The following is a 25,789-nucleotide window of genomic DNA, read 5'->3' on the forward strand; positions in this document are numbered from 1 at the left end:
GTATGAAGATTATTACTACCACCCTCCTCCTCGAATGCCACCTCCAATTAGAGGTCGGGGTCGTGGTGGGGGGAGAGGTGGATATGGCTACCCTCCAGATTACTATGGCTATGAAGATTACTATGATGATTACTATGGTTATGATTATCACGACTATCGTGGAGGCTATGAAGATCCCTACTACGGCTATGATGATGGCTATGCAGTAAGAGGAAGAGGAGGAGGAAGGGGAGGGCGAGGTGCTCCACCACCACCAAGGGGGAGGGGAGCACCACCTCCAAGAGGTAGAGCTGGCTATTCACAGAGGGGGGCACCTTTGGGACCACCAAGAGGCTCTAGGGGTGGCAGAGGGGGTCCTGCTCAACAGCAGAGAGGCCGTGGTTCCCGTGGATCTCGGGGCAATCGTGGGGGCAATGTAGGAGGCAAGAGAAAGGCAGATGGGTACAACCAACCTGATTCCAAGCGTCGTCAGACCAACAACCAACAGAACTGGGGTTCCCAACCCATCGCTCAGCAGCCGCTTCAGCAAGGTGGTGACTATTCTGGTAACTATGGTTACAATAATGACAACCAGGAATTTTATCAGGATACTTATGGGCAACAGTGGAAGTAGACAAGTAAGGGCTTGAAAATGATACTGGCAAGATACGATTGGCTCTAGATCTACATTCTTCAAAAAAAAAAATTGGCTTAACTGTTTCATCTTTAAGTAGCATTTTGCTGCCATTTGTATTGGGCTGAAGAAATCACTATTGTGTATATACTCAAGTCTTTTTATTTTTCTTCTTTTCATAAATGCTCTTGGACATTATTGGGCTTGCAGAGTTCCCTTATTCTGGGGATTACAATGCTTTTATCGTTTCAGGCTTCATTTTAGCTTCAAAACAAGCTGGGCACACTGTTAAATCATGATTTTGCAGAACCTTTGGTTTTGGACAGTTTCATTTTTTTGGATTTGGGATAGATTACATAGGAGTATGGAGTATGCTGTAAATAAAAATACAAGCTAGTGCTTTGTCTTAGTAGTTTTAAGAAATTAAAGCAAACAAATTTAAGTTTTCTTGTATTGAAAATAACCTATGATTGTATGTTTTGCATTCCTAGAAGTAGGTTAACTGTGTTTTTAAATTGTTATAACTTCACACCTTTTTGAAATCTGCCCTACAAAATTTGTTTGGCTTAAACGTCAAAAGCCGTGACAATTTGTTCTTTGATGTGATTGTATTTCCAATTTCTTGTTCATGTAAGATTTCAATAAAACTAAAAAATCTATTCAAAACATTACCTATTTCAAATTCAATTGTGTCCTAAAACATTATTTTATTCGTAATCCTTGCAAGGAATATTGTTTTCAAAGTATAACTGCCTATGTGAGTGATCAAATTCATGCAAAATTTCTTGTCTATTCCAACATGTATTGTGGATATTAGACTGAGGATTAGTCTAAATTCAAGTATTTATTCCAATTAGCACTTCATTGATTGGTGTTCTCTCATAGTCTCTTCTAATTTTGAAATTTTATCTTTTATTTAAAAAAAAAAAACAGGTTCATAGACTTTTGAGCATTCTTGCAGGCATTGGATAATTTGCGTTAAAACAAATAAAATGTGGCTGGGAAAGCAGACTGCAATCTATTTTGACCCACATTCTTTATAAGGGATAATTTGTGACTGAAGACCTTATTTGCTGGATAAGTGAATGTACATACAGGGAAAACTGTTAGTACTGTGGCGTCAATTGCACTGCGGACTTTAGTTTTAGTAAACGTGATTGTGACTACCATTTCAGTTACTGGTTTAGGAATATAATTTCCTATTACTATGTAAATTTGCTTTGAGAAACATTCATGCCTTGTAAGAGAGGCTTAAAAATATCCAGTAGTAATACCTCTGACTTTCTGTTAACATCTCGTTTATTTTTATTTATCTGCTATCCCTAATGCCTATATTTTTTGTTGGCCAAGACATAACATCTATTTCCCTATTTCCTTTTGAAATTCTGATTTATTCTAATGACTTTTTTGCTTGAGAATGAGAGGAACAAAATAATCTAAGCTTTATGGTACAGAAAAGTCTGAATCACTTTCAAATTACTATTAAGTTTTCCCCTCCATCTTATTCTTACGTGGTTCTCAAATGTTTTTATAATGATAAAAATATCAGAAGCCATTGGGGAATAATTAAAATGGATACACCATTATTCTGTGTTTTGTTCCTGTTTGGTGTCTTTGTGATAGGAATATTAGATTTCAAAATCATAAGCCACTTAATTCCGTGTAATCTTGGTTAGATCATACTGGGTTTCATGGCTTCTTTTCGTTTCAAATAAGATTAATATTTACTGATGAAAGTCAATATATTTCATTTCTTTTTCAAAGTACACTTATTACACAGTATAGTCATTTAACAGACCTTATTGATATTTTAATTTTTTGGAAACTGATAAAGGAATTATGGTCTGTTGTTGTATGATAGTTTTGAGTTAACATGGGTATTTCTTTGGTAAGAGAGATCCAGTTGTTTTTCTTATGCCCATGTAAGTAAAGACACCAAACATTCTTTAAATGCTGCTTTTAAACTTTGAAAATACAATTTGAAGTTGTAACTATACATCTAATTAGACTTAAGTAAAATCCTGATTTTTTTCTTGGAAAGAACAAAATCTACAAATAAAATTTGAGTTGTTTGTATTTCTTAATTAGGTGTTACAAGCTACAAAGTTGTCATAAAGAATCTTAAGAATGGGGATAGAAATGATTCTGAGAAAGCATAAACCCTCGCAAAAACTGTAAGATTAAAACTTGGGTTCCATGTCAAAATCCTTTCCTTTAATTGCAAATTATATTTTGAATTTTAAAGTGGCCACCTCCTCCTCTGTCCTTTTCACTAATTAAAAATATATTTGCAGAGGTACCCTTTAATTTTTGGTTTAGAGGTTTTGTGGCTATTTAAAATTGTAAAACATAATCCTATAAACATTAAAACTCAAGAGCTTTTCTTCTTTCATGTCTTATAAATTAACACTGTAGCAGCATTCAGAGAAAATAGATTCAGAGGTCAACTTTTCACATAAATAAATCTAACAGTGTAATATATAAACCTGAAAAATGTCAATTGAGGGAGGTCTTTATTCTAGATTGGCATTTTAAAAAAAATAGGTACAAATTATGAGTTCTAAGGAACTTGGTTTCCTGCTCTCCTGTCTTTCCATCTTTTTTGTTCCCCAAGCTAATTGATTTGGCTTTATTTATGAGCCTGTTACAGTAAAGTGTGTGTTGGGAAATATATTGAGGTGTAGAACTATTCTTTGTAGGTACCCTTGTGAGACTGATACAGATATGCTCCTCCCCATAATGGAATACTAATTTTTATTTGATCACTCATTTATAGCAGTTGCTTAAATGTATGTATTTATATGAAGGTATTTTAATTTTTAAGAGCAAAAAAGTTCTAATAAGTTTCCAGATTTCTAATAAATCCAGGTTTATTTGGTGAAAAGATAAGGAAAATGAGTTATGATTCTATAGTTTTTTTTAAAATGAATTCAGCATAATTGTTTTTCAGGTTTTTTTAGTTACTGGGGTTATTCTGCATAAGAAAGCCCAATGCTTTCTGATAGTAGGAGATAATTTTTCTCTCTTTTGACTTTGAAATCTGACTTAGGAGATGAATTCTTTTTAAACAGGTCAGCATGCAACAAAATAAATTATATATTTTAAATTTTAAAAGAGAAGGGACATAAAATTTCACTTCTAGCATAAAGCCATATAATATTATTCTTGAAACTCATTACATCATTTGCCTCCTGCCCATTTGAATATAATCATACCTGCGTTTTATTAATTGTGTATTTGTAAAACCAAACCCTTCCAGTAAATACTTGCTATAAGGCTATTGCTTATTAGTTATCAAGGCTTCTAAATATGTTAAAACTTGTCATTTTGATTTTTCAAAGAGAATTTTATTATACTGAGCTACCAGTATTCTTAAAGAAAACTAACCAAAGTTAATTTTAGTGTTGTCCATTATTTTGTGAACAATTATTACGTGGAATCTCTTAAGTGAACAGCTAAGAAAAAGCCTTATAGAAAGACTGCACTGGATTTATAAGTGTGTTTATGTTTCTCTAAGAATGGGAGCTTCTGTTAACTTAGGGGTGGAGTTGTTCTGAGGAAACCAGTAGATTTGATGACTGACTGGAGAATCCAGAATAACAAATCCGTTAGCCAGACATGTTTACCTTTATATTAGAAGTTTGTTGATTAGGTCTTAATTTTCAAATGCAAACACCAAGCTTTAAAAATACTGCATATATAATGTATTGGTCAGCAATTTAATAATATTTAATTTGAAGTTAATGATTGTTAATCCTTCCAGAAAAGTTTTTTTTCTTTAAATAAAAATACGTGTATATACTTTTTTATTTAGAGGTTACCAGAAGCTCTGGTTTTGTTTTGTTTTTTTGTTTTTTAATCATTTTCAGATGTTATCCAGAAATCTGCAAGTGTACTTTTCCTGTTTTAACTCCTTCCTTTTATCACCTGACTATCAGGGAAGCGAGGTTGAGGCTGCCCTGACCTGACATGTCATGATGTCGACTTGCTAGGTGGGGTTCGCTGGGGACGATAACCAGTGGAATTGTTGGTAAGAACTTTTTTTTTCCTATTTTTTTTTTTATCAGTAGTGGGGCATTAAGTGTGTGGGAGAATGCCCATATCCTATAAGTGGGCAATTATGTCAGCCTTGTAGAAAACTAGGACTTTAATATTAAATTATTTCTGTTCTTAATAGGAACATATAATAACACTTTACTTACTCTTAAATTGGTAGCAGATCAGCAAGAAAGGCCTGCAAATATGAAGTAAGAAATACTCAGGGTATATTTTAAGTGAGCAAAATAGACACCTTATAATCTTAAAAAGTGTTGGAGAGATAATAAATTTGCTTTAACTGTCATTTCATTCTAGTATTATATTTTCTATATTTTGTTGGATAGATTAACATAAAATGTATCTTAAAGAGATATTTATTGCACATTAATTGTAGTGAAAAGAAGACATTGATAGAATGGAGGGTTTAAACACCAAAGATACTATTTTTAAAAATCTTCCAAACTAATCTTAACATTGTAAAATGGAACTTTAAAAAGTTTCAGCAGGCTGACAATAATGGCCTCAATTTAGAGATATATTGAGACAATGACTTTGGGTCAAGAGGAAATTATATAGCTGAAATATTAAGACTTTGAACATAGCAGAAACAAACCTATGAACAACTTGTGTTTTGTGTGAAAGCTAGGATAGCTGATAGGATTAGTAGATATTGGTAGAATTGAGTCAATATTTAAATTATTGCTGAAGATTAAAATCCCTCGTCTTATAGTCTGTAGGGGATTCCATGGTGGTAAGGTAGAGATTGAAATTAAATTTAGTAACTAGGCATTTCTGACCATATCATATAAAAAAATAATTGTAATATGGTATAAGCACTGATTAAAAGTAATTATGAATTTTCATGCCTGAAGAACCTCAGTATTCTTATAGCACTGTATCTTCTTTATTGGTTGAGAATATCAGTCTAGAAAGAATTTCCTAGATGTTAAACGTGCTAGTCAGTGTCATGAATATAAACCCTTACTTGTAAGTTTGCTATAGACTAGTTGTGCAACACTGGAATGAAATTATATAATACTTTTAAGAATTGGCAGTGATTTCAGGGTTGTGTTAAGGTAACATTTTATGCATGTATCAGTGACAGAAAGGATCAGGGTATAAAACTTGCACTAAATAGCCTGCTCCTTAGGAAGTTTCAAGGTAAACAGTAGGAATATTCATGTAATTCTGATGAGTTTATGTAAGTTAAGGAAAATGCAATGCGTTTGTTAGCTTTAAACACTTAGAACAAAATACATTTCATGGAACCAACAAAGGAGACATTCTGGGGAAAAACTTAAATTGCTCAAATTTAAATAAGGGCTCTCACTTTATTTAGTAGATTTGTCAGGATCCCATGAACATTGCTTTTCTTGATTCCTCACATATGAGGGTTGGGCAAAAGGGACTTCTCTAGCCTGTTCAATAACATAGGTAGACTTGTACTTAGTGAATCCTATTGTAATATTAGGTACTATGTTCTAAGACTATTTCTATAATTGGGCTGAAGGCTCCTGCAAACATAAATCGCTGATATGGATATAGTAACATAAGAAATATCAAAATAGGGACATTTGCAAGACCTTTTCCATTTAATCATCAGTTTAATAAAAATCCTTTTGGTACAGTGTTCATGTACCATAACTGTATTGGAATATTTGTACAATGTTAAATATTTTTAATAAAATTTAACATGTTCAAAATGTTGTGTTGGTGATTTTGGGTGGGGTGTGATGGGTTTGATTGTACAAAACAGATTTAGTAGTTATGTGATTAAGGCTTTTGTAGTCAAGTGGAGTTTCTGTCTTCAAATTTAGTACTAGATATTGGATACCTGTTCTAAGGAAGGTAGTGAAGGAGTGGGATAGTAAAAATGAAAAGGCTGAACTCAACAGAGATTTATTAAATTGTCAGGAAGCTTGGCTGAGGTTAGAACTAGATCTACAGGTGGCAGATGGGAATATTGGCTGTGGCATAACAGGCTGCCAGTAGCGTTTTTCTCAGGAAATCATGGCATTTTGGAAATGTTCCTAGAGAATCTACAGAGGTGGGCAAACAGAAACATTTGTACAGTGCTTTCAGTAGGCTTTTTATTGCCCCAGTGCCCTTGTGCCCTTGATGTGACATGCCACAAGTGAAGGAGAAGTGGTGAGGGGGTTATTTGAGGAAAGCTGTGTTGGACAGTTTGGATGCATCATCGGGAAATACTGCCAATTTACAGGAAGTACTGTATAAAGAGTTCTCTCTTTATGTCTTAAAGTTAACTTTATGAGGTTTCCTATTCTCTTGCAGGTAGCCCTAATATGGTGGTTTTTCTTTTTTTTTTTTGAGACGGAGTCTCGCTCTGTTGCCCAGGCTGGAGTGCAGTGGCATGATCTCGGCTCACTGCAAGCTCTGCCTCCCAGGTTCACACCATTCTCCTGCCTCAGCCTCCCGAGTAGCTGGGACTACAGGTGCCCGCCACCACGTCTGGCTAATTTTTTGTATTTTTAGTAGAGACGGGGTTTCACTGTGTTAGCCAGGATTGTCTCAATCTCCTGACCTCGTGATCTGCCCACCTTGGCCTCCCAAAGTGCTGGGATTACAGGCATGAGCCACTGCGCCCAGCCGGTTTTTCTTATGACTTATTTTTCTTTGAGGGTGTCCTTCGTTTCTCACCAGTCAAAAACGTAGAAGTTCTGCAACTCAGAATGGAAATTCACTTGAAGTAATGTGTGATTCCTCTGTAATTAGTGCTGTTAATAGCAAAAAATATTTAAAAGGAAGATGATTGGGACCTAATAGTCTATAAACAAATTGAGTAAGAAAGTATTAAGAAGGACTAGTAATGTATTCTGCCTTGTTTCTTTCAAATGAAGACCATTAAACTGAGTTACGGGGAAGAAAAAGTGAATACCCTATTGTTTCAAGGTAATGAAGAGTAGATAGTATACTTCCTTTTGGTTAGTGTTTTCCAGAATTTACTGTTCTTGTTTTGTATTCTTTTTGTTTCAAGATCAAAAGATCACTCACTGAAACAGGAAGGAATGTTCTAACAGCAAAAATATCTAAACTTGAGCATCTTTAGGTGTTTGCAGAATGGGATGAAAGGTGGGGCAGCTCACTGATATGCGATGTATTTCTTCCAAAAATAAAGGATTGCTTAAGCTTTAGCTCTGTCAGAAGCCCTGAATTTACTAGTTTTAGAAATAGCAAGATTTCGTTAGGTATTTTCCTGTGGAGTATATTATATTCACCTAGGGAGATATCTTCTGTCTGTAGCTATGAAAAGAAATTACATTTCTATTTCCTTAGTATCGAAAGTTGTGACCAAAATCAAGACCATGTGTAGACATTTCCTCCAAATCATAAGCAAGAGTAGTGTTTTATTCAGCTGTTTGCTTAAAATTCCAAATGGTGACTTTTAGGCCTAGATGTCCATTTATTAAGAGGCAGGAGGGGCTCTGTGCAGTGGGGTTCATGCCGGTAATCCCAGCACTTGGGGAGGCCTAGGTGGGAGGATTGCTTGAGCTCTGGATTTCAAGACCAGCCTGGGCAACATAGGGAGACCCCATCTCTACAAAAAAATTAGCTGAGCATGGTGGCACACAGCTGTGGTCCCAGCTACCAGGGAGGCTGAGGTGGGAGTATCACTTGGGCCTGGGAGGTAGATGCTGTAGTGAGCTGTGATCCTGCCACTGCACTCCAGCCTGGGTGACAGAGCGAGACCCTGTCTCCAAAAAGAAAAAAAAAGGCAAGAGATTAAATTAGACACAGTTTAGTCGTGCCTTTTAAAATAACAAGGAGTTTGATCATTTTAAGATTGGGATAAAGGTGAGGATCAGTATTGTCAATTATGGTAACATTGGCAAGAAAAGGAGCTCAGTCTCAAGTAAAGGGGTAATATTTCCTTAGATATGAAAATATTACATTATTGCAGGTCTCAATACTATTTAATAGAATTTAAAAACATTCCTGTATGGTTGTTCTTGGGAGATTATTCTGTACTTCAGTCAGGAATCCTTTAAGTCTGTAAACTTCAGTTTCAGCCTAGGTTTTTAAGTAGATTAAGCAGAAGTTAATACTTTTTTTTTTTTTTTTTTGAGACAGTCTCACTCTCTCCCCAGCCTGGAGTGCAGTGGCGCGATGTTAGCTCACTGCAAGCGCCGCCTCCATGATCTCGGCTCACTGCAAACTCCGCCTCCCGAGTTCGCACCATTCTCCTGCCTCAGCCTCCCGAGTAGCTGGGACTACAGGCGCCCACCACCATGCCCGGCTAATTCTGTTTTTGTATTTTTAATAGAGACAGGGTTTCACCGTGTTAGCCAGGATGGTCTTGGTCTCCTGACCTCGTGATCCACCCTCCTCAGCCTCCCAAAGTGCTGGGATTACAGGCGTGAGCCAGCACACCCGGCCATTAATATGTTTTAAAAGGCCACTATTTTAATCAGCTAAATCACTTTTGAAAATTTTGTCTTATACTCAAAATATCATCAAAACATTCTGTTTTCATTTGAACCTGTTGATTATAATGGTGCTTATGTGTTTGGCTATTGTTCAAGTACCTGAATTGGCTTGATTAGAAGGACTTGGGTGTTCTAGCCAGCTGTCGTATAACTAAATATTTTTTGGTTAAATGGTACGTGTTTAGCATTGTTTTGTCATTTTGAAACTTTTCCATGATTCCTGTTAAGAAATAGAACCTTACCAAATTACTCATATTGAAATATAATCTGTATAGTGTTGGTATGGGAAACGATCTAAATACAACCAACAATAAATATTTTTATTGAAACTTCCTTTTAATTAATGAGCAGTAATGTGGATATCTTCATTAGTTGTAATGTCATTTCTGTTTTACTATCCTAAATGTGAAAGCAAAGATGAATGAGACCATTTCTTGCACATATCAAATGATTTTGAAGGAATTTCTGGTGATTATTTAAATTTTCTAGTTAAGCTGTCTAGGTCACAATTCATTCAAAAATGCTGCTCAAACTTGAAGTGAGTAGGAATTTTGGGGATTTTTGATTAAAATGCAGTTTCTGACTCATTAAATCTGAGATGGGCAAGAGTCTGCATTTCTAACAAGCTCATAGGTGATGCCAGTGTTCCTGACTACACTTTCAGTAGCAGAGTTACAGATTATCTCACATTTTGGGGGATTTTGGAGAATGATCTTAGTAGAAAGGATAACAACAGATGTTTGCAGTGATTTGCCTGGATGTAGTTGGTCTGAGATTTAAAACTACAATAAAGGTTGCCACAAATGTTTAATAGTGTTTGGGATCCCAAGGAAAGGTTAGGAACATTGTCTGCAAGAAAATGAAATGAATTTAGAAAAACAGGTTTTAATAGTTTCAAGGAATTGCTAGAAAATAATGGGAAGGAATACGTAGAAAAAATCAGGATGCTGAGAAAATGTCATGGCATGTTTATTTAGGAATTAGATCTGAAAACAGTTACATGAGTTACAGAAAAAATAAAAATAACTTAAAGCTCAGAAAGGAAAGGTTAATAGGTTACTAAAAATGCCTATGTGGTTTTATTTTTGGAATCTGTAACTTTGTCTCCCCAGAAAGGTTTTCCTTAACTAGTTCAAAGTAAATCTTGGGCCAGGTGTAGCGGCTCATGCCTGTAATCCCAGCACTTTTGGAGGCCAGGGCAGGTGGATCACTTGAGGTCAGGCAGGCATGCACCTGTACACAGCTACTTGGGAGGCTGAGAACGGAGAATCACTTGAAACCAGGAGGCAGAGGTTGCATTGAGGCGAGATTGCACCACTGCACTCCAGCCTGGGCGAGAGAGTGAGTCTCTGTCTCAAAAAAAAAACCAACCAACCAACCCCCCGCCCCCCCCCCCCCAAATCAAAGTAAATCTTGGGTAGTAAAAGCAGACTAATGATAAAAAGGTGCCTTTTTTTTTTTTTTTTTTTTTTTTTTTTTTTTTGAGATGGAGTCTTGCTCTGTCACCCAGGCTGGAGTGCAATGGAGCGATCTTGGCTCACTACAACATGTGCTTCCGGGGTTCAAGTGATTCTCCTGCCTCAGCCTCCTGAGTAGCTGGGATTATAGGCACATGCTACCACGTCTGGCTAAGTTTTGTATTTTTAGTAAGAGATGAGGTTTCACTGTGTTGGTCAGACTGGTCTTGAGCTCCTGACCTCGTGATCCCCCCCTGCTTCACCTTCCAAAGTGCTGGGATTACAGGCGTGAGCCACTGTGCCAGGCCTGACTTTTTTTTTTTTTGTGACAGAGTCTAGCTCTCTCGCCCAGGCTGGAGTGCGGTGGCGCGATCACAGCAAACTGCAACCTCCGCCTTCTGGGTTCAAGTGATTCTCCCTGCCTCAGCCTCCCAAGTAGCTGGGATTACAGGCAGCTACCACCACGCCCCAACAGTTTTTGTATTTTTAGTAGAGAGAGGGTTTTGCCGTGTTGGCCAGGCTGGTCTGGAACTCCTGACCTCAAGTAATCCACCCACCGCGGCCTTCCAAAGTGCTGAGATTACAGGCGTGAGCCACAGTGCCCAGCCCTAAAGGTGACTTTTTTAAAACAACTTTCAGCCGGGCACTGTCGCTCATACCTGTAATCCCAGCACTTTGGGAAGCTGAGGCTGGCGGATCGTCTGAGCTCAGGAGTTCGAGACCACCCTAGGCAACATGGTGAAACTCCATCTTTACTAAAATACAAAAATTTAGCCAGGCATGGTGGCGCATGCCTGTAGTCGCAGCTACTCAGGAGGCTGAGGCATGAGAATCGCTTGAGCCTTGGAGGCGGAAGTTGCAGTGAGCTGAGATCACGCCACTGTACTACAACTTGGGCTACAGAGTGAGACCTTGTCTTAAAAAATAAAGACAATTTAGATCAACAGCTGGGAAATTCTCATGAAGAACAGAGACGACAAATGTGTCCTTTATGTAAAGAGGAGCTAGAAGGTGATCCCTGAAAACTGATTTTTTTTAAAGTCTGATTTTCAGCTCTAGAATTTTATTTTGAAAAATAAAAATAGTGTAGATGAAGTATGGGTGGAAAACATTCTGCTGTTTCTTTTTTCATGGCATGCTTTTTTTTAAAATGATAGATTAGTAACACCTACTAACTATAGTGTAAGTACTATGCACCATGCTCTGTACTAAGGAGGCATTTTATATTCTGTGTATATCATGTAGTTTACAACCCTGCAAGGTAGGTAGTATTGTTCCTACCTACTTTACCTATAAGGAACTCAAAGATTGAGGTTAAGTAACTTCATATTTGTGGCTATTGGCCACCTGTCTATGAAGTGGCAAGGCCAGGATTCAAACCCTGTGCTACCTGACTTAAAGTGTACATTCTTTACTGCTAGAGTGGAAAGACCTAATGTGAGGTTAGAACTAAGTGGGAAAGTTTATGTGTACTTAAAAGCTCTTTAAATTATGTCTAAAATAAAGCTAATCTAGAGTTTAAAGTAATATAGTTTTGTCTGAAATTAAGGATTACTTAGGCTTTTTTGTTTGTTTTATGTTGATAGTTGTCATTTGTTTTGCTCTTTTTTCATCATTCATTTATTAAAAACTTAAGCCAAAATGTATTGGATTTTAGTCTTTAGGAAGCCACTTTTGGGCTGGGCGCAGTAGCTCACGCCTGTAATCCCAGCACTGTGGGAGGCCAAGGTGGGAGGATTGCTTGAGCCCAGAAGTTGAAGACTGTCCCGGGCAACATGGCGAAACCCCATCTCTACAAAAAATTCAAAAAACTAGCTGGGCATGGTGACACACCTCTGTAGACCCAGCTACCTGGGAGGCTGAGGTAGGAGGATCATCTGAGGCCGGGAAGTTGAAGTTGTAGTGAGCTGTGATCAGGCCCCTGTACTCCAGCCTGGGCAACAGAGTGAGACCCTGTCTCAGAAAAAAAGAAAGTTTTTAACCTAGGTAAACTTATACTTGTTTGGAAAAGGTTGCAGGAGGATCCCTTGAGCCCAGGAGTTGGAGACCCAGCGTCAGCAATATAGTGAGACATCATCTCAGAAAAAAAAGAAAAAAGCAAATATTTTAAGCTATCCCATCGCCTAATTTTTAGTTTCAGTCCTATACATTTTTTTTTTTTTTTTTTGAAACGGGGTCTCTGTTGCCCTGACTGGAGTGCAGTGGCATGATGTTGGCTCACTGCAACCTCCGCCTCCCAGGTTCAATCGATTCTCCTGCCTCAGCCTCCCAAGTAGCTGGAATTCCAGGCGTGCACCACCACCCCCAGCTAATTTTTGTATTTTTAGTAGAGATGGGTTTCCCCATGTTGGCCAGGCTGATCTTGAACTCCTTACCTCAGGTGATCCGCCTGCCTCAACCTCCCAAAGTGCTGGGATTACAGGCGTGAGCCAGCGCACTGGGACTTAGTCCTGTATTTTTCAAGGCCATAGAGAAGAGTTTGTTAAAGGGCTTACTTATCAGACCTGAGTGTGTGTTTGCTTTTGTATGCAAGATACAGAATTACACATAACGAAGCCACTATGCTGGCCCCTAAAATTGGTGGGTGTAGAGAACCTGCTTTCCATATGTATTCTTAGAAGAAATGTTATCTTCCCTGGTACAGAAAGAAAGATGGTTTTTAAAACTGTTTTTTTTTTTTTTTGAAACGGAGTCTTGCTCTGTCACCAGGCTGGAGTGCAGTGGCACGATCTCAGCTCACTGCAACCTCTGCCTCCCAGGTTCAAGCAATACTCCTGCCTGGCCTCCCGAGTAGCTGCGCCTACAGGTGCACACCACCACGCCCGGCTAATGTTTTGTATTTTCAGTAGAGACAGGTTTTCACCATGTTGGCCAGGCTGGTCACAAACTCCTGGTCTCAAGTGATCTGCCTGCCTTAGCCTCCCAAAGTGCTGAGATTATATAGGCATGAGCCACTGTGCCTGCTTATCTTTTAATCTGGAAAGTAAGTCAAAACAAGGATAAATGTTTCATAAAATTTATTCAAAAGATTGTAGTTGGGCCAGGTGTGGTGGCTTATGCCTGTAATCCCAACACTTTGGGAGACTGAGGCAGGCAGATCACTTGAGGTCAGGAGTTTAAGACCAGCCTGGCCAACATGGTGAAACCCCATCTCTACCAAAAAACACAAAAGTTAGCCAGGTGTGGTGGAGTGCACCTGTAGTCCCAGCTACTCAGGAGGCTGAGGTGGGAGAATCACTTGAACCTGGGAGGTAGAGGCTGCAGTGAGCTGAGACTGTGCCATTGCCCTCCAGCCTGGATGACAGAATGAGACCCTGTCTCAAAAAAAAAAAAATTCTGGCTGTGGCAGATTACTTAAATGTATATAGATATATGTGGCCTTAAAGAAAGAAGTGTGAGTACTCCACCAGCTGAACAGTTAACATGAATTATTCTCAGTATATAACTTATGTGATCTTACCTACCAATAAACATTTGAGAGAAATGTTTAATTCTAATAAGATAACAGAACCAAATTGAGTTCTGTTGAGAAACCTTCATCATGGCTTGCAATGTTGTTGGAAATTCTTAATTCGGATCTTGTTTTTATTGATGTAACATGGGTTTTTTTTTGTCTTAAAAATGAGGATTGCAAGACCTATATGACAGTTGCTAGTTTATTTCTTCATAGTGTGATACGATAATAGGAATTTCCAGAAATTCCCCTCTTGAGTTTTGTCCTTAAGAAGTATTATAAAAGTAATTAACTTTCTTTTCTTTTCAGAAAGTACAGTAACATCTCGATCAACCTGTTAATGCTTTGGAAGGGATATCATTAAATGGATTGGATCTTAAACATAATCAAATATAGATAACTAGTTCAAAGTCAGCCATTTATTGAAAATGTTAAGTCTAGTTTATACCTAACATTGATAATTGATATGATATTCATTCTAAATTTCATGGCCATTGTGTGTTTGTTTCAGAAGTTAAGAATACAAAATTAGTAAGTCATGGTCATTGCCTTCAAATAATTTAGAGAAGATTGTAGGAAGCAATAAAAGATTTAAATAGTAGTGATAATCATCAAACCAAATGTTCCAGAAACACCATTGGAAGTTTGAAAGGTGTCCTGTGCTCCTAAGAAAATATTCAGATTATAATTGCAATACATGAATAATGAATAAATTAGATTAGGACAGCAGAAGAGTTTGTAAAATGTGTATATTCTGATTTTTTTTAGCCAACTAAAAAAATTAAGCTTGGCCGGGCGCGGTGGCTCAAGCCTGTAATCCCAGCACTTTGGGAGGCCGAGATGGGCGGATCACGAGGTCAGGAGATCGAGACCATCCTGGCTAACACAGTGAAACCCCGTCTCTACTAAAAAGTACAAAAAAACTAGCCGGGCGAGGTGGCAGGCGCCTGTAGTCCCAGCTACTCGGGAGGCTGAGGCAGGAGAATGGCGTAAACCCGGGAGGCGGAGCTTGCAGTGAGCTGAGATCCGGCCACTGCACTCCAGCCTGCGCCATAGAGCGAGACTCCGTCTCAAAAAAAAAAAAAAAAAAAAATTAAGCTTAATGTTCACTGGATATGATCAAGTAACTTGATTTTTAAGAATTTTCACCTATCTAGTTCAAATTTTATTTAAAGAAAATATTAAAATGTAAAGGTGGAGTGATTGAATGTGTTAATCTGAAGGAACGAAGGTGAAGGTAGGTTTCCTAATATTTTTATTTTTCCGTTGCTGAAAACTTAAGGCTTCATGTGAGAAATCCTTGGTCAAAACTGAATTAATGATCACTTTTCTGAACCATTTCTTTCCTCCCTGAAGAAAAACAGACATACAGATGTTGCTTGGTTAAAATTGAATAGATTTACCAAAAATAACATTTTAATCCGTTTCCCGTAACTCATAAGGTTCCCTATGAAATCAGGTTGTTCCATTCCTCACTATGGCTTATGAAACTGGTTAATCTAGTGTCTGATATACATTTTTTGTATTATAGAACGTTAATACGTTTGACAGGAGTGACTGCTGAAGTGACTTCTTTAGAAAGAAAACATAGATGATAGCTCCTATTTAAACAAAACAAAAACAAAACTCAGGACTACATGTCTCCTAAGAATGCATGGTTTAGCCTAGTATTCTAGCCTTTTCAGCTCTTCATTCTCTATTTATTATTTTTCACCCGTAAACATTTTCAAGACCAGCCAGGCACAATGGCTCATACCTGTAATCCCAACACTTTGTGAGGCCAATACAGGCAGATTGCTTGGGCCCAGGAGTTCAAGACTAGCCTAGGCGACATGGCGAAACCCCATCTCTACAAAGAATACAAAAATTGGCTGGATGTGGTAGATCATGCCTATAGTCCCAGCTGAGGCGGGAGGATCACTTGAGCCGAGGAGGTTGAGGCTCCAGTGTGCCATAATGGTGCCACTTGCCACTGTACTCCAGCGTGGATGACAGAACGAGACCCCGTCTTTAACAAAAAAGAGTTCTAAGACCCATAAACTGCCATCTGGCACTTTTAGCATGAGAGAACCGAGGTTAACACATTGAAATGGTTATAATTTCATTCAAAAGCAAACTAATACTGAGTATTTCCGGTGTGCTGCCATTGTCTTAAATACCTTATGTTAACTTACTAAACTTCATACTAACCCTGTAAAGTAAGTATAAATGTGGATACTAGACACACGTATTTTAGTCCAAGGCCTGCCAACTAGAAGTTGCCCATCTAGTGTTGAACCTAGATAGATCTGATGCCAGAACTCAGTTTTTGTTTGTTTTACGAGATGGGGTCTGTCTTTGTTGCCCAGGCTGGAGTGCAGTGGCACGAATTCCTAGGCTCAAAGCGATCCTCCTGCCTCAGCCTCCCAAAGTGCTGGAATTACAGATTTGAGCCACCACGCCTGGCCCAGAACTCATATTTTAAACACCACTCTGTACTGCCGTCTGGATTTTACTTGTTCTGTGCAATCATATTAGGTAAATGTCATTAGGCTTCTTTGAAAAATTGGTTTACTACTCGCTAGCTGGTTATGCTAATGGTTTCTCCAGCCCAGGACTATAGGTAGGGCCAACAACTGGTATTCCAGAAATAAGAACAAAAATGATTTTCTGTCGTGATGTTAAGATTAATGATAGCCTCTCAATAACTCAGAAACTTCTGTTTTGTAAATTGTGTGCTGTCAGTAAGTATAGCCTTCACTAATTGAACAATGCCCATTTTGAGACTTTCCCAGTTTCTCAAACTGCTTTTTTTGTGCTTGTGACTTTGTCACACATTTACTAAACATTTTGTGATTCAACCCTTTTGCCAGTTTCCAATGATCTCCTAGTTAGAGTGTTTCAGAATTTGTTTCAAATTGTTTTTAATAAAATTGAGCCAGGCTGTGATATTTTATCTGCAACTTACTACAATTTTACGTGTAATTCAATTTTATCCTTAACTACTTCTCTCCAGATTGGAGTTCTTATTCTTTGAAGTCAAAAGCCACTTTATTTCTGTGAATACTTCCTTTGCACCGTTTTGTACCTTCCCTGGCTTTCTATTACGTCTTTGAAGTGGCTACTGGAAGGTAATGAAGTATGCTGGATGCATATATATTAACCATGGTTTTGTGTCGTGTTAATCATCCTTTTAAAAAAAAAAATCCTTCCAAATTATCCCCAGTTGTTATCTTTCTGTTTGTGTGTGTGTGTTTTAGAAGGGAGGCGTTAGGCCGGGCGTGGTGGCTCATGCCTGTAATCCCAGAACTTTTGGAGGCCGAAGTGGGTGGATTACCAGAGGTCAGGAGTTCAAGACCAGCTTGGCCAACATGGTGAAACCCCATCTCTACTAAAAATACAAAAGAGAAGTAGCCGGGCATGGTGGCGGACGCCTGTAATCCCAGCTACTCGGGAGGCTGAGGCAGGAGAATCACTTGAGCCCGGGAGGTGTAGGTTGCGGTGAGCTGAGATCTCACCATTGCGCTCCAACCTGGGCTACAGAGCGAGACTCCAAGAAGTTGTGCATTATTCCCATTTCATTTCATGATTTGCCTAGGCATGCATCATAGAAGAAAGATAAAACAGGGCTGGATGTGGTGGCTCATGCCTATAATCCCAGCATTTTGGGAGGCCGAGGTGGGTGGATTACAAGGTCAGGCATTCAAGACCAGCCTGGACAACATAGTGAAACTCCATCTCTACTAAAAATACGAAAAATTAGCCGGGCGTGGTGGTGCATGCCTGTAATCCCAGCTACTCAGGAAGCTGAGGCAAGAGAATCACTTGAACCTGGGAGGCAGAGGTTGCAGTGAGCTGAGATCATGCCACTGCACTCCAACCTGGGCGATAGATCAAGACTCTGTCTCAAAAGAAAAAGATAGAACCAGAATTTATTTCCTGGTAGATTTTCACTAACTTTGATTCCTGGAGAAAGGCTGTAGTGGAATTCATAAGCAAAGTTAAATGGCATCCTGATTTCCTGTTAACTTTGAGAAAATCTATTGTCTTTTTGAGACAGTCTCGCTCTGTCACCAAGGTTGGAGTGCAGTGGCATGATCTTGGCTCACTGCAGCCTCCGCCTCCTGGGTTCAAGCAGTTCTCCTGCCTCAGCCTCCCGAGAAGCTGGGACTACAGGTGTGTACTACCACACCTGGCAAATTTTTGCATTTTTAATAGAGATGGAGTTTCACCATTTTGACCAGGCTGGTCTCAAACTCCTGACGTCAAGTGGTCCGCCCACCTTGGCCTCCCAAAGTGCTGGGATTACAGGCATGCGCCACCTCAGCCAAGAAAATTTGTTCTCTGATAGTAACAGGTCATATGTATATCTTGTTGATTGAATAAATAGCCAGCAATATCAGAACTGGGACTTACTTAATGACCTGGAAAGTATTAATGAAAGCCAGACTGGCTGTAGTTATATTTAGCACCAAGACCAACTTCAGAATTTCAAACAGATATCTATCTGACTTACAAGGTGCCCTCAGTTGTTTTGGGGTTCCATCTAGCTGTGTTCTGCCTGGGATTAGTTACAGAATTTAGTTGCTGTTCAGTCAAAGCCGGTGGGTAATAGCAGCAGTAATCTTCAGGTCATTTCGGCTGCCTTTTTTCCTCCCAGTTGTTATTCTCGATCCTTTATTTTTGACACAGTTGGATAAACTTCCAAACTGTTCTAGCTTTTGCTGGTTCTATTTGATCCATAATTCCGTGTTTTTTGTTGGCCCTATAACACTTCTTCCCATGTCTTTTTGTCCCGCGTTAGGGGCTTCATCCACTGGTTGGGGCTCTACTGGATTTTAGTATACTCCCAAGTCATATCTCTAACCACAGTCTTTCACTTTACAATCTCGTATGTGCCTCCAGATCACATGAAACTTGATAATGTTGAAAAACAGTTACAAGCATGTGTTCACTTAGAAACATGTAGTGAATATCAGTATTCCAGGCACTGGCACTGTGCAGTCACGGGTATACAGGGGGAACAGCTGTGAAAGGAAACAAAACCTTATAGGCTTAGCCATGAAAATTGTGAGTTTGGAAAGCACCTTTTGATCCCACCAATTGAAATCTTAATAGTTCTTTTGTTGAATTTTCTGTTAAGTCGTGGTGATTCTTCTCTGTGATGTCTTTTTCTTAATATCTCTAGTCATTAATCTAATATCCTAAGGTGATGGTTTTTAATGACTTGGAACAAATGTAGAAAAAAATACCAGACCAGCCATAAGCAATAACAGCTATAGTTTAGTACTTGGAGTTCTAATCGGTTGATTAGGAAACTTACATTAAAAACCTTCTAGGAATTCAGCAGTATTTTGTAAGTGAATTTTATTTTATTAATTACAACAGCTTTTATATCAGATTCAGACTATATTGAATGTTAGAAGGTCATTTTTATGCTAGATATTCTAGGTACTGAAAATACATCAGTGAATAAAACAGGCTGTCTCCTATGGAGCTAATGTTCTGTTAAAGGAGACAAAATTAATTCACATTTAGTCTGTTTGATATATTCCAAAATCCAAGACTTACAGGGTGGGAAGCACTGCTGTGGGCCTTAAAAGTCACTTCCTGGATTATTATAGCCCTCTTCCTCGTCATCCTGCCCAATCCCTCCTACTATCCTATTTGTCCTACGCAGTTGTCATAATCATCACACAGACACCCACATGCCTACTATGTCATGGTGTCAAGTTTAAATTCTTGAAGTTTGAGACCTTTCATATACTTGGCATCTTATGTTTCCTTTAAACCTTTTATCAGTTTCCCAGTCTGTCTGCAGTTCTGCCTAAGACTTTTCTGTCATCGTTAGGAGGGTTATGCTGATTGTTTTCCCAGTACTTTGGTCCACCTTGCTTTAACCCATTGCTTTCTAGCAATTATTTTGGCAGTTACTTCATTTTCCTAAGACAAAGATTAGAATGTATTGTCACTGGTGAAATAATAGAAATATATGGTTGAGCCATATACAAAATAACTTACAGACTCCAACCAGTGGCCCTCTTCAGGGAGTATTTGGAATCATCTGAGTGACAGTTTGACAACAAATTTGGACTGAATCTTAATATCTAGATGCTGTGTGTAACAAAATCTGTAAATAGAAAATATAAAATGGTTAGAATTAGTCCATATGAGAGTTTACATTCAGAGGTTTGGAGGGCAAACCTAGTGACTCAAAGGGAACTTCTGAAGATTTCTTGCTCTTGACTATTACATAGAGCAGTCTCTTGCTTCACAGTTGTCAAAATCCCACTTCATGAACGCTCACAGACCAAATGGCAGAAAACAACCCAGTTGTTTTCCCAGTTGTTTCTATTCCTAAAAATTGCATAGGTGGGTACATATCGTATTCTATTGTATTTTCTGAAAGCAAAGGTACTGTCATGTTCTTGTGGTCTATGTGCATATCGCTGTAGTTATCCATGCTATAGATAAAACTGTTGAAAAGAATTAATTGTGGTGATAAACTCCCTTAGATGGACTCTGTTAGACGTGCCTCCTTATGGTGTTTGTGCCTTAACTGTCTCTTCTAGGGGAAATTAATGTACGAAAGAAAGTCTTCTTGATATTTAGACCTTAGACTTGATATCTAATCCAACACCCTCCCTCCCCCATTTATAGGAATATTACTCATTTATTGAGTACTACTATATGCCAGACACAAAAAGCTAGGTACTTTGTTTTATTTTTAGATCCACAATAACCTTGATTTAGGTAGTAGTATCCCTGTTTTACTAGTGAGAAAACTGAGGCCCAGAAAGGTTAAATTATAATTGTATGGCTAGTTTGTGACAACTACAGATACTGCAACTAAAAATTTACCTTTCTGTTTTTTTTTCATTCTTTCTCTAGAAATACATATTTAGCTCTTTAGAGCTAGTAACAGTATATTTTTTAGGTTAGACTTATTGTGGGAAGTTTTGAATTTAAAAACTAAAAAAAAAAAAAAAAAGGTTTATTCTAAAGGCTTAAATTTTTTAAATTTTAATCTGCTGTTATGTGCTTCTGTTACTCCTGACCTTAGCGTTGCAGGATACTTTCTTATCCATATTTTGTGATTGATATATGTGTGATTCTTTGTATGTACAAAAGCTTGAGCTTGAGGTTTTTAGAGGAAAGGAATAAAAGAAATTAAGTTGGTTGAATTAAGTATGGCTTGCTGGATTTGGTTATTCCCACAGCAAACTTGAGCATTCAGTTTGCCCATGATTAAGGGTGCTGATACTACATATAAGGGCGTTCTGCCTTCCATCTCTTTTCTAATATCAATAGTATTAATTGATGCCAGGCAAGAGGAGTGCTGCCATATTTGAGTCAGCTACTTTGTCAAGAGAGTATTTTGCAGAATGCACCTGAAGCTGTTCTGAAAGTTAAGTATCATTAAATACGTTGTCAAACCCTGAAGTTGAAATTCCAGCCATTCAGGGAGCCCCTCAGGGACATCACTGCTTTTCCCTTGCAAAAATAAAAATAGTAGCCTATAAAACGCTATTTAAATATATACTCTATGTCTAATTCTAATAGCTAGTATTTGTTAAGTGCTGAGTAAGTGCCAAGTGCTGTTCAAATTGCTTTTTAGGCTCACACCTATATAATCCCAGCACTTTGGGAGGCCAAGGCAAGAGGATTGCCATCTTGAAATTTTTTTTTTAAGTACTTTTTAGGTGTTCTTTTAAATGATTCTACTTTACAGATGAAGACACTGATGTGCAGGGAAGTTTAATTCACCTTTTTTTTTTTTTTCTCAAGTTTACAGCAGGTATTTAGTCATTGAGCCATCATTCAAATCATAATAACTAGTCTTTACAAAATAGAGCCCCAGAGTGCTACAGATAAAAAGTTTTTGTTTTGCTTTGCTTTTTAACTTTGGTGTTGTCTCTTTCCCTTTCTTTCTCCCCTCATCTTCTCTCTACCCTATGATCTGTTTTGGATTTTCTCGTTATATATAAGCTTTAACTTTTCTTCCTTTTTTTCCCCCCTTTATTTCTTTTTGAATGGTTTTAGTGTTTGTGGGAGCAGAAAACTCTGGAAATGTATTCATAAGTTTAGAAATTATATAAGATACTTCAGAATAATAATACTTCATTGTTTTAGAAATTTCCATTTTGAATTATGTTGTTTATGGGGAGGGCTATTAAAGTGTTCTCTACCAATTTATGATACATTTTAGATTTCCCACTTTTTTTCTGGATATCTGTCAGGAGATGGTGTAGAGGTTTGGTAAGTAATACAGTTTGATTTTGTATGTCTCAAGGGTTACTCATTCAGTCACATATTTGAGTTTATTTTATTCTGGCCTTTTTTCCCTGTGGGGATTCTGTTTGCAGTATTAATTGAAAATCTTTATGTTAATGCTAATTTTGATTTTTTTTTCCACTAGCATGTATTGGAACACTCAGGCTTGAAGAAGGACATAGGTAAAAAGTATAATATGGAACATTTTCTAATATTAGGGTTGTGAAAATTCTCTTATTGTTTAGTTGCATACTTGGCATATTCAATCTGAAAAAAATTATTTATAAAACAATTTAAAAGATAATGTTTAAGCCAAAACAGTTATTTATATTTCAATTCTCTTTTGTTTTTATAAATAAAACACCAATTTCTTTAATCACAAAGGTCAAGAAAGGTTATCTCATGTTACATTAGGACATACTTAGGACTTCAAAGTATTTCCCTTCCGTGTGAAATTTTATCCAGAAGACTTGAATTACTTAATTGTAAAGTGACTAGCAAACGTGAATCTAAAACATGGTTTCAGTTTTTCAGAATCAGGCCTGCTTTGTCCCTAAATGCTTTCTTATTTCCCCAGAGCCTTTATTGGATTTAAGCCCCATATCATATCTCACATACCTGAGACAGACATACCACAGTGAACCCTGCATGTCTTTGTTAGTTCTTTTCCGTGCCTAGAGGTTGTAGAAGACCAAGGAACCTTGGAAGTGACTTACTCTTTTGCTTCATAAAGTTGCTTTAAAACAGCCTTTATTTTAATATATTAACAAGGTATGTCACGCATTTTTAAATTTTAAGGTTAATTAGTCATTAATTTTGTCAAACAAATGTTCTTTGGAAACTAGGTATCTTCAGTGTCTTTTACTTGGAGTTACTTGAAGTTTGCTTAAACTTTATTCACTTGGAGTAGAACTTCCTAGTTAAATGATTGAAAAGGACTAGTTCTGCAAATCTGTGAGAACATGAGCTTCTGCAAATGCATAATATAAATTCTCTCTCCTTTTTTTAAAAAAAAACTTTATTTTTACAAACCTAGATCTCTTCCTGCTTTGATTTGTCTTTATCATATCTTTCAGAACAAGCCTTTGATGGAATTCTAGGAAAGGTTGAGATTAAGAATATATTAAAAATATATATATATATTTTTTTGAGACGGAGTCTCGCTCTGTCGCCCAGGCTGGAGTGCAGTGGCCGGATCTCAGCTCACTGCAAGCTCCGCCGCCCGGGTTTACGCCATTCTTCTGTCTCAGCCTCCCGAGTAGCTGGGACTACAGGCACCCGCAACCACGCCCGGCTAGTTTTTTGTATTTTTTAGTAGATATTCCACTTTGTACGTTCTGTTTATATTATAGTAAACTAAGTTAGCAAGATAAAATTAGGAATTTCACCCAAGGTATCAATCAGATGGAACCATTAGTCCACTGAAGAATTTACTTTTTAAAAAAAGTTAGTGGAGGAAAGGCGATGCTGCTGCTTAAAAGTAATCAGAAATAAAGATGGTAAGCATCATATTATACATGGTAAATATATACAAGTTTTGTCAATTTAAGAAAAAATACAAAGATGGTAAGGCATCTTTGAAATTAATTTGTTGTCAGTAGGAAATTTCATCTGATATATATAAATTTTGTTTCATAAAGCAAGGAGAAATGGTGTAAATAATACAAGTGTGGCTGTTGACATTTGAAAATGTCCATTTATTTTTGAAGTGACTCCCCCCACAGATTATATAACTGTAGAATCAAATACAGATTTTTTCACTTTTCTTCCTTGCTTTAGCATTTTTTCAAAAGTTACCTGAAAGTTCAGTTTAGATTGAAAAATAAGGGCCTGATTAATAGCGCTGTGTATGATGGTATTAGAGTACATATGTTAGTATTTTCATGAAAGAGGAAGAGAGCAATAACTGATTTGCCAATGATTAAAAGATAGTGGCGACATTTTCCTTTGAAAGTTTGGGCTAGAAATTTATAACCTTTGGCCCATGAAACTATAGTAGCTTCAGTCACTGCTTCCATGCCACATCTCTACCTAAAGGGAGGGTGGAATCCGCCTTCTTTTTTTTTTTTTTTGAGACGGAGTCTCACTCTGTCGCCCAGACTGGAGTGCAGTGGCACAATCTTGGCTCACTGCAACTTCCACGTCTCAGGTTCAAGCAGTTCTCCTGCCACCACGCCTGGCTGATTTTTGTCTTTTTAGTAGAGATGGGGTTTCACCGTGTTGGTCAGGCTGGTCTCGAACCCTTGACCTCAGGTGATCCACCCGCCTCAGCCTCCCAAATTTCTGGGACTACAGGTGTGAGCCGCCATGCCTGGCCTGAATCCACCTTCTCAAAAGTAACTTCCATTTGCTTTGTCCCTGACAGTCTGCTGGTGACCATGATTTCTAAGGCTCACTCATGGGACCAAAGGCCAGAAGAAAGGGAGGAGGGTGGTAACCAGATAAACTTTGCAACCCCTTTGATATGACCTTTTGGGTGAGAATTTTTATGAAAAGTAATATATACTTCTACTATAGATCTACCTCTAGTTTCAACCTCTAGTTTTAACACTGATTTTTTTCCCTTAATTTCCAGAAGCATGATATAATATCTTTTTCAAAGAAAGTGGGAAGAATGTCCACAGATGTTAGCAGAAGACAATTATGCAGGGAAAATATTTTCTCAAATTAAAATTTAAAACAAAAGTTTGCAGGGAATGCAGTGGGGTTCAGCATTAGGGAGATAGGAGATGATAAAAATACATACTAAATAATTTGTAGCCTGATATGCTTTCTATGTAGATTGCTTACAATTAACATGAAATAAGCATTTCATTCCTTAAACATGCATTTGGGGAAAAATGGGGAGCCAGGCTGGAGGCACAGTTTTGCACCAGATGCTCTGTATCCAGATAGCAGAAATGACTAACAGCACTGGTATCCATCACAGTCCCAGAGCAGAAGCATCTCCAGAGGGGGACATCTGTAAATCCTGAATCTGATCACCTCATCATCATTAGGCAATGGATAGGATAAGGCTTCATGAAGAGAATTTTGGTGGCTTTAGATAGTTAAGAAAGTATATATAGGAAAAAACTGGAAATCATGTCCAAGATTTTTTTTCTAACTCTTTATCCTGGCATTGCTAACATCTCACAACTAAAATAATCTTAACAGACACTTGATTAGTTTTTAAAAATGCATTTTCATGACATGAGACTACAGAAATTGGCATTTTCTTAAGACGTAGTTTACATTTGACTGCTTACTATGTCCAGGGCATCCCCAAATTGGGAGAGATTGCCAAGTCAGTTGCCATTTTGCCTGCCTTTTACCAAGGACTAGCCTACAGGTTCAGTTTTGCTCTTGACTTTGGCCCTGAATTGAGAACTGAGTGGAAGTATGGAGACAAAGCCAGCAGCTTTACTCAAAAAATATATATGAGTCTAGTATTTTTTTGTTTTTGAAAGACATGTTACTGAGACCGACCCAGTCAGGGGTCACTGAAGATTGGGTTAAATAAAACAATAATGTTATTCATGTGTTTGAA

General features: G+C 37.9%; 1 protein-coding gene across 5 annotated transcripts in view; it reads left to right on the plus strand.

Annotated features, from left to right (window-relative positions):
- Positions 1–25,789, plus strand: part of LOC105494418 (heterogeneous nuclear ribonucleoprotein R) — a 64,833-nt gene that overhangs the window by 34,491 nt on the left and 4,553 nt on the right. For all 5 annotated transcript variants that reach the window (XR_011624940.1, XM_071098846.1, XM_071098844.1 and 2 more), the window contains one exon: positions 1–25,789. This exon is cut by the window's right edge. Coding sequence is in view for 4 of the 5 variants with exons in the window: in XM_071098846.1 (XP_070954947.1) it covers positions 1–613 (613 nt within the window). In the remaining variant the exon portion in view is untranslated.

This window comes from Macaca nemestrina, chromosome 1 (assembly GCF_043159975.1).
Source record: "Macaca nemestrina isolate mMacNem1 chromosome 1, mMacNem.hap1, whole genome shotgun sequence".
NCBI classification, from domain to species: Eukaryota; Metazoa; Chordata; class Mammalia; order Primates; family Cercopithecidae; genus Macaca; species Macaca nemestrina.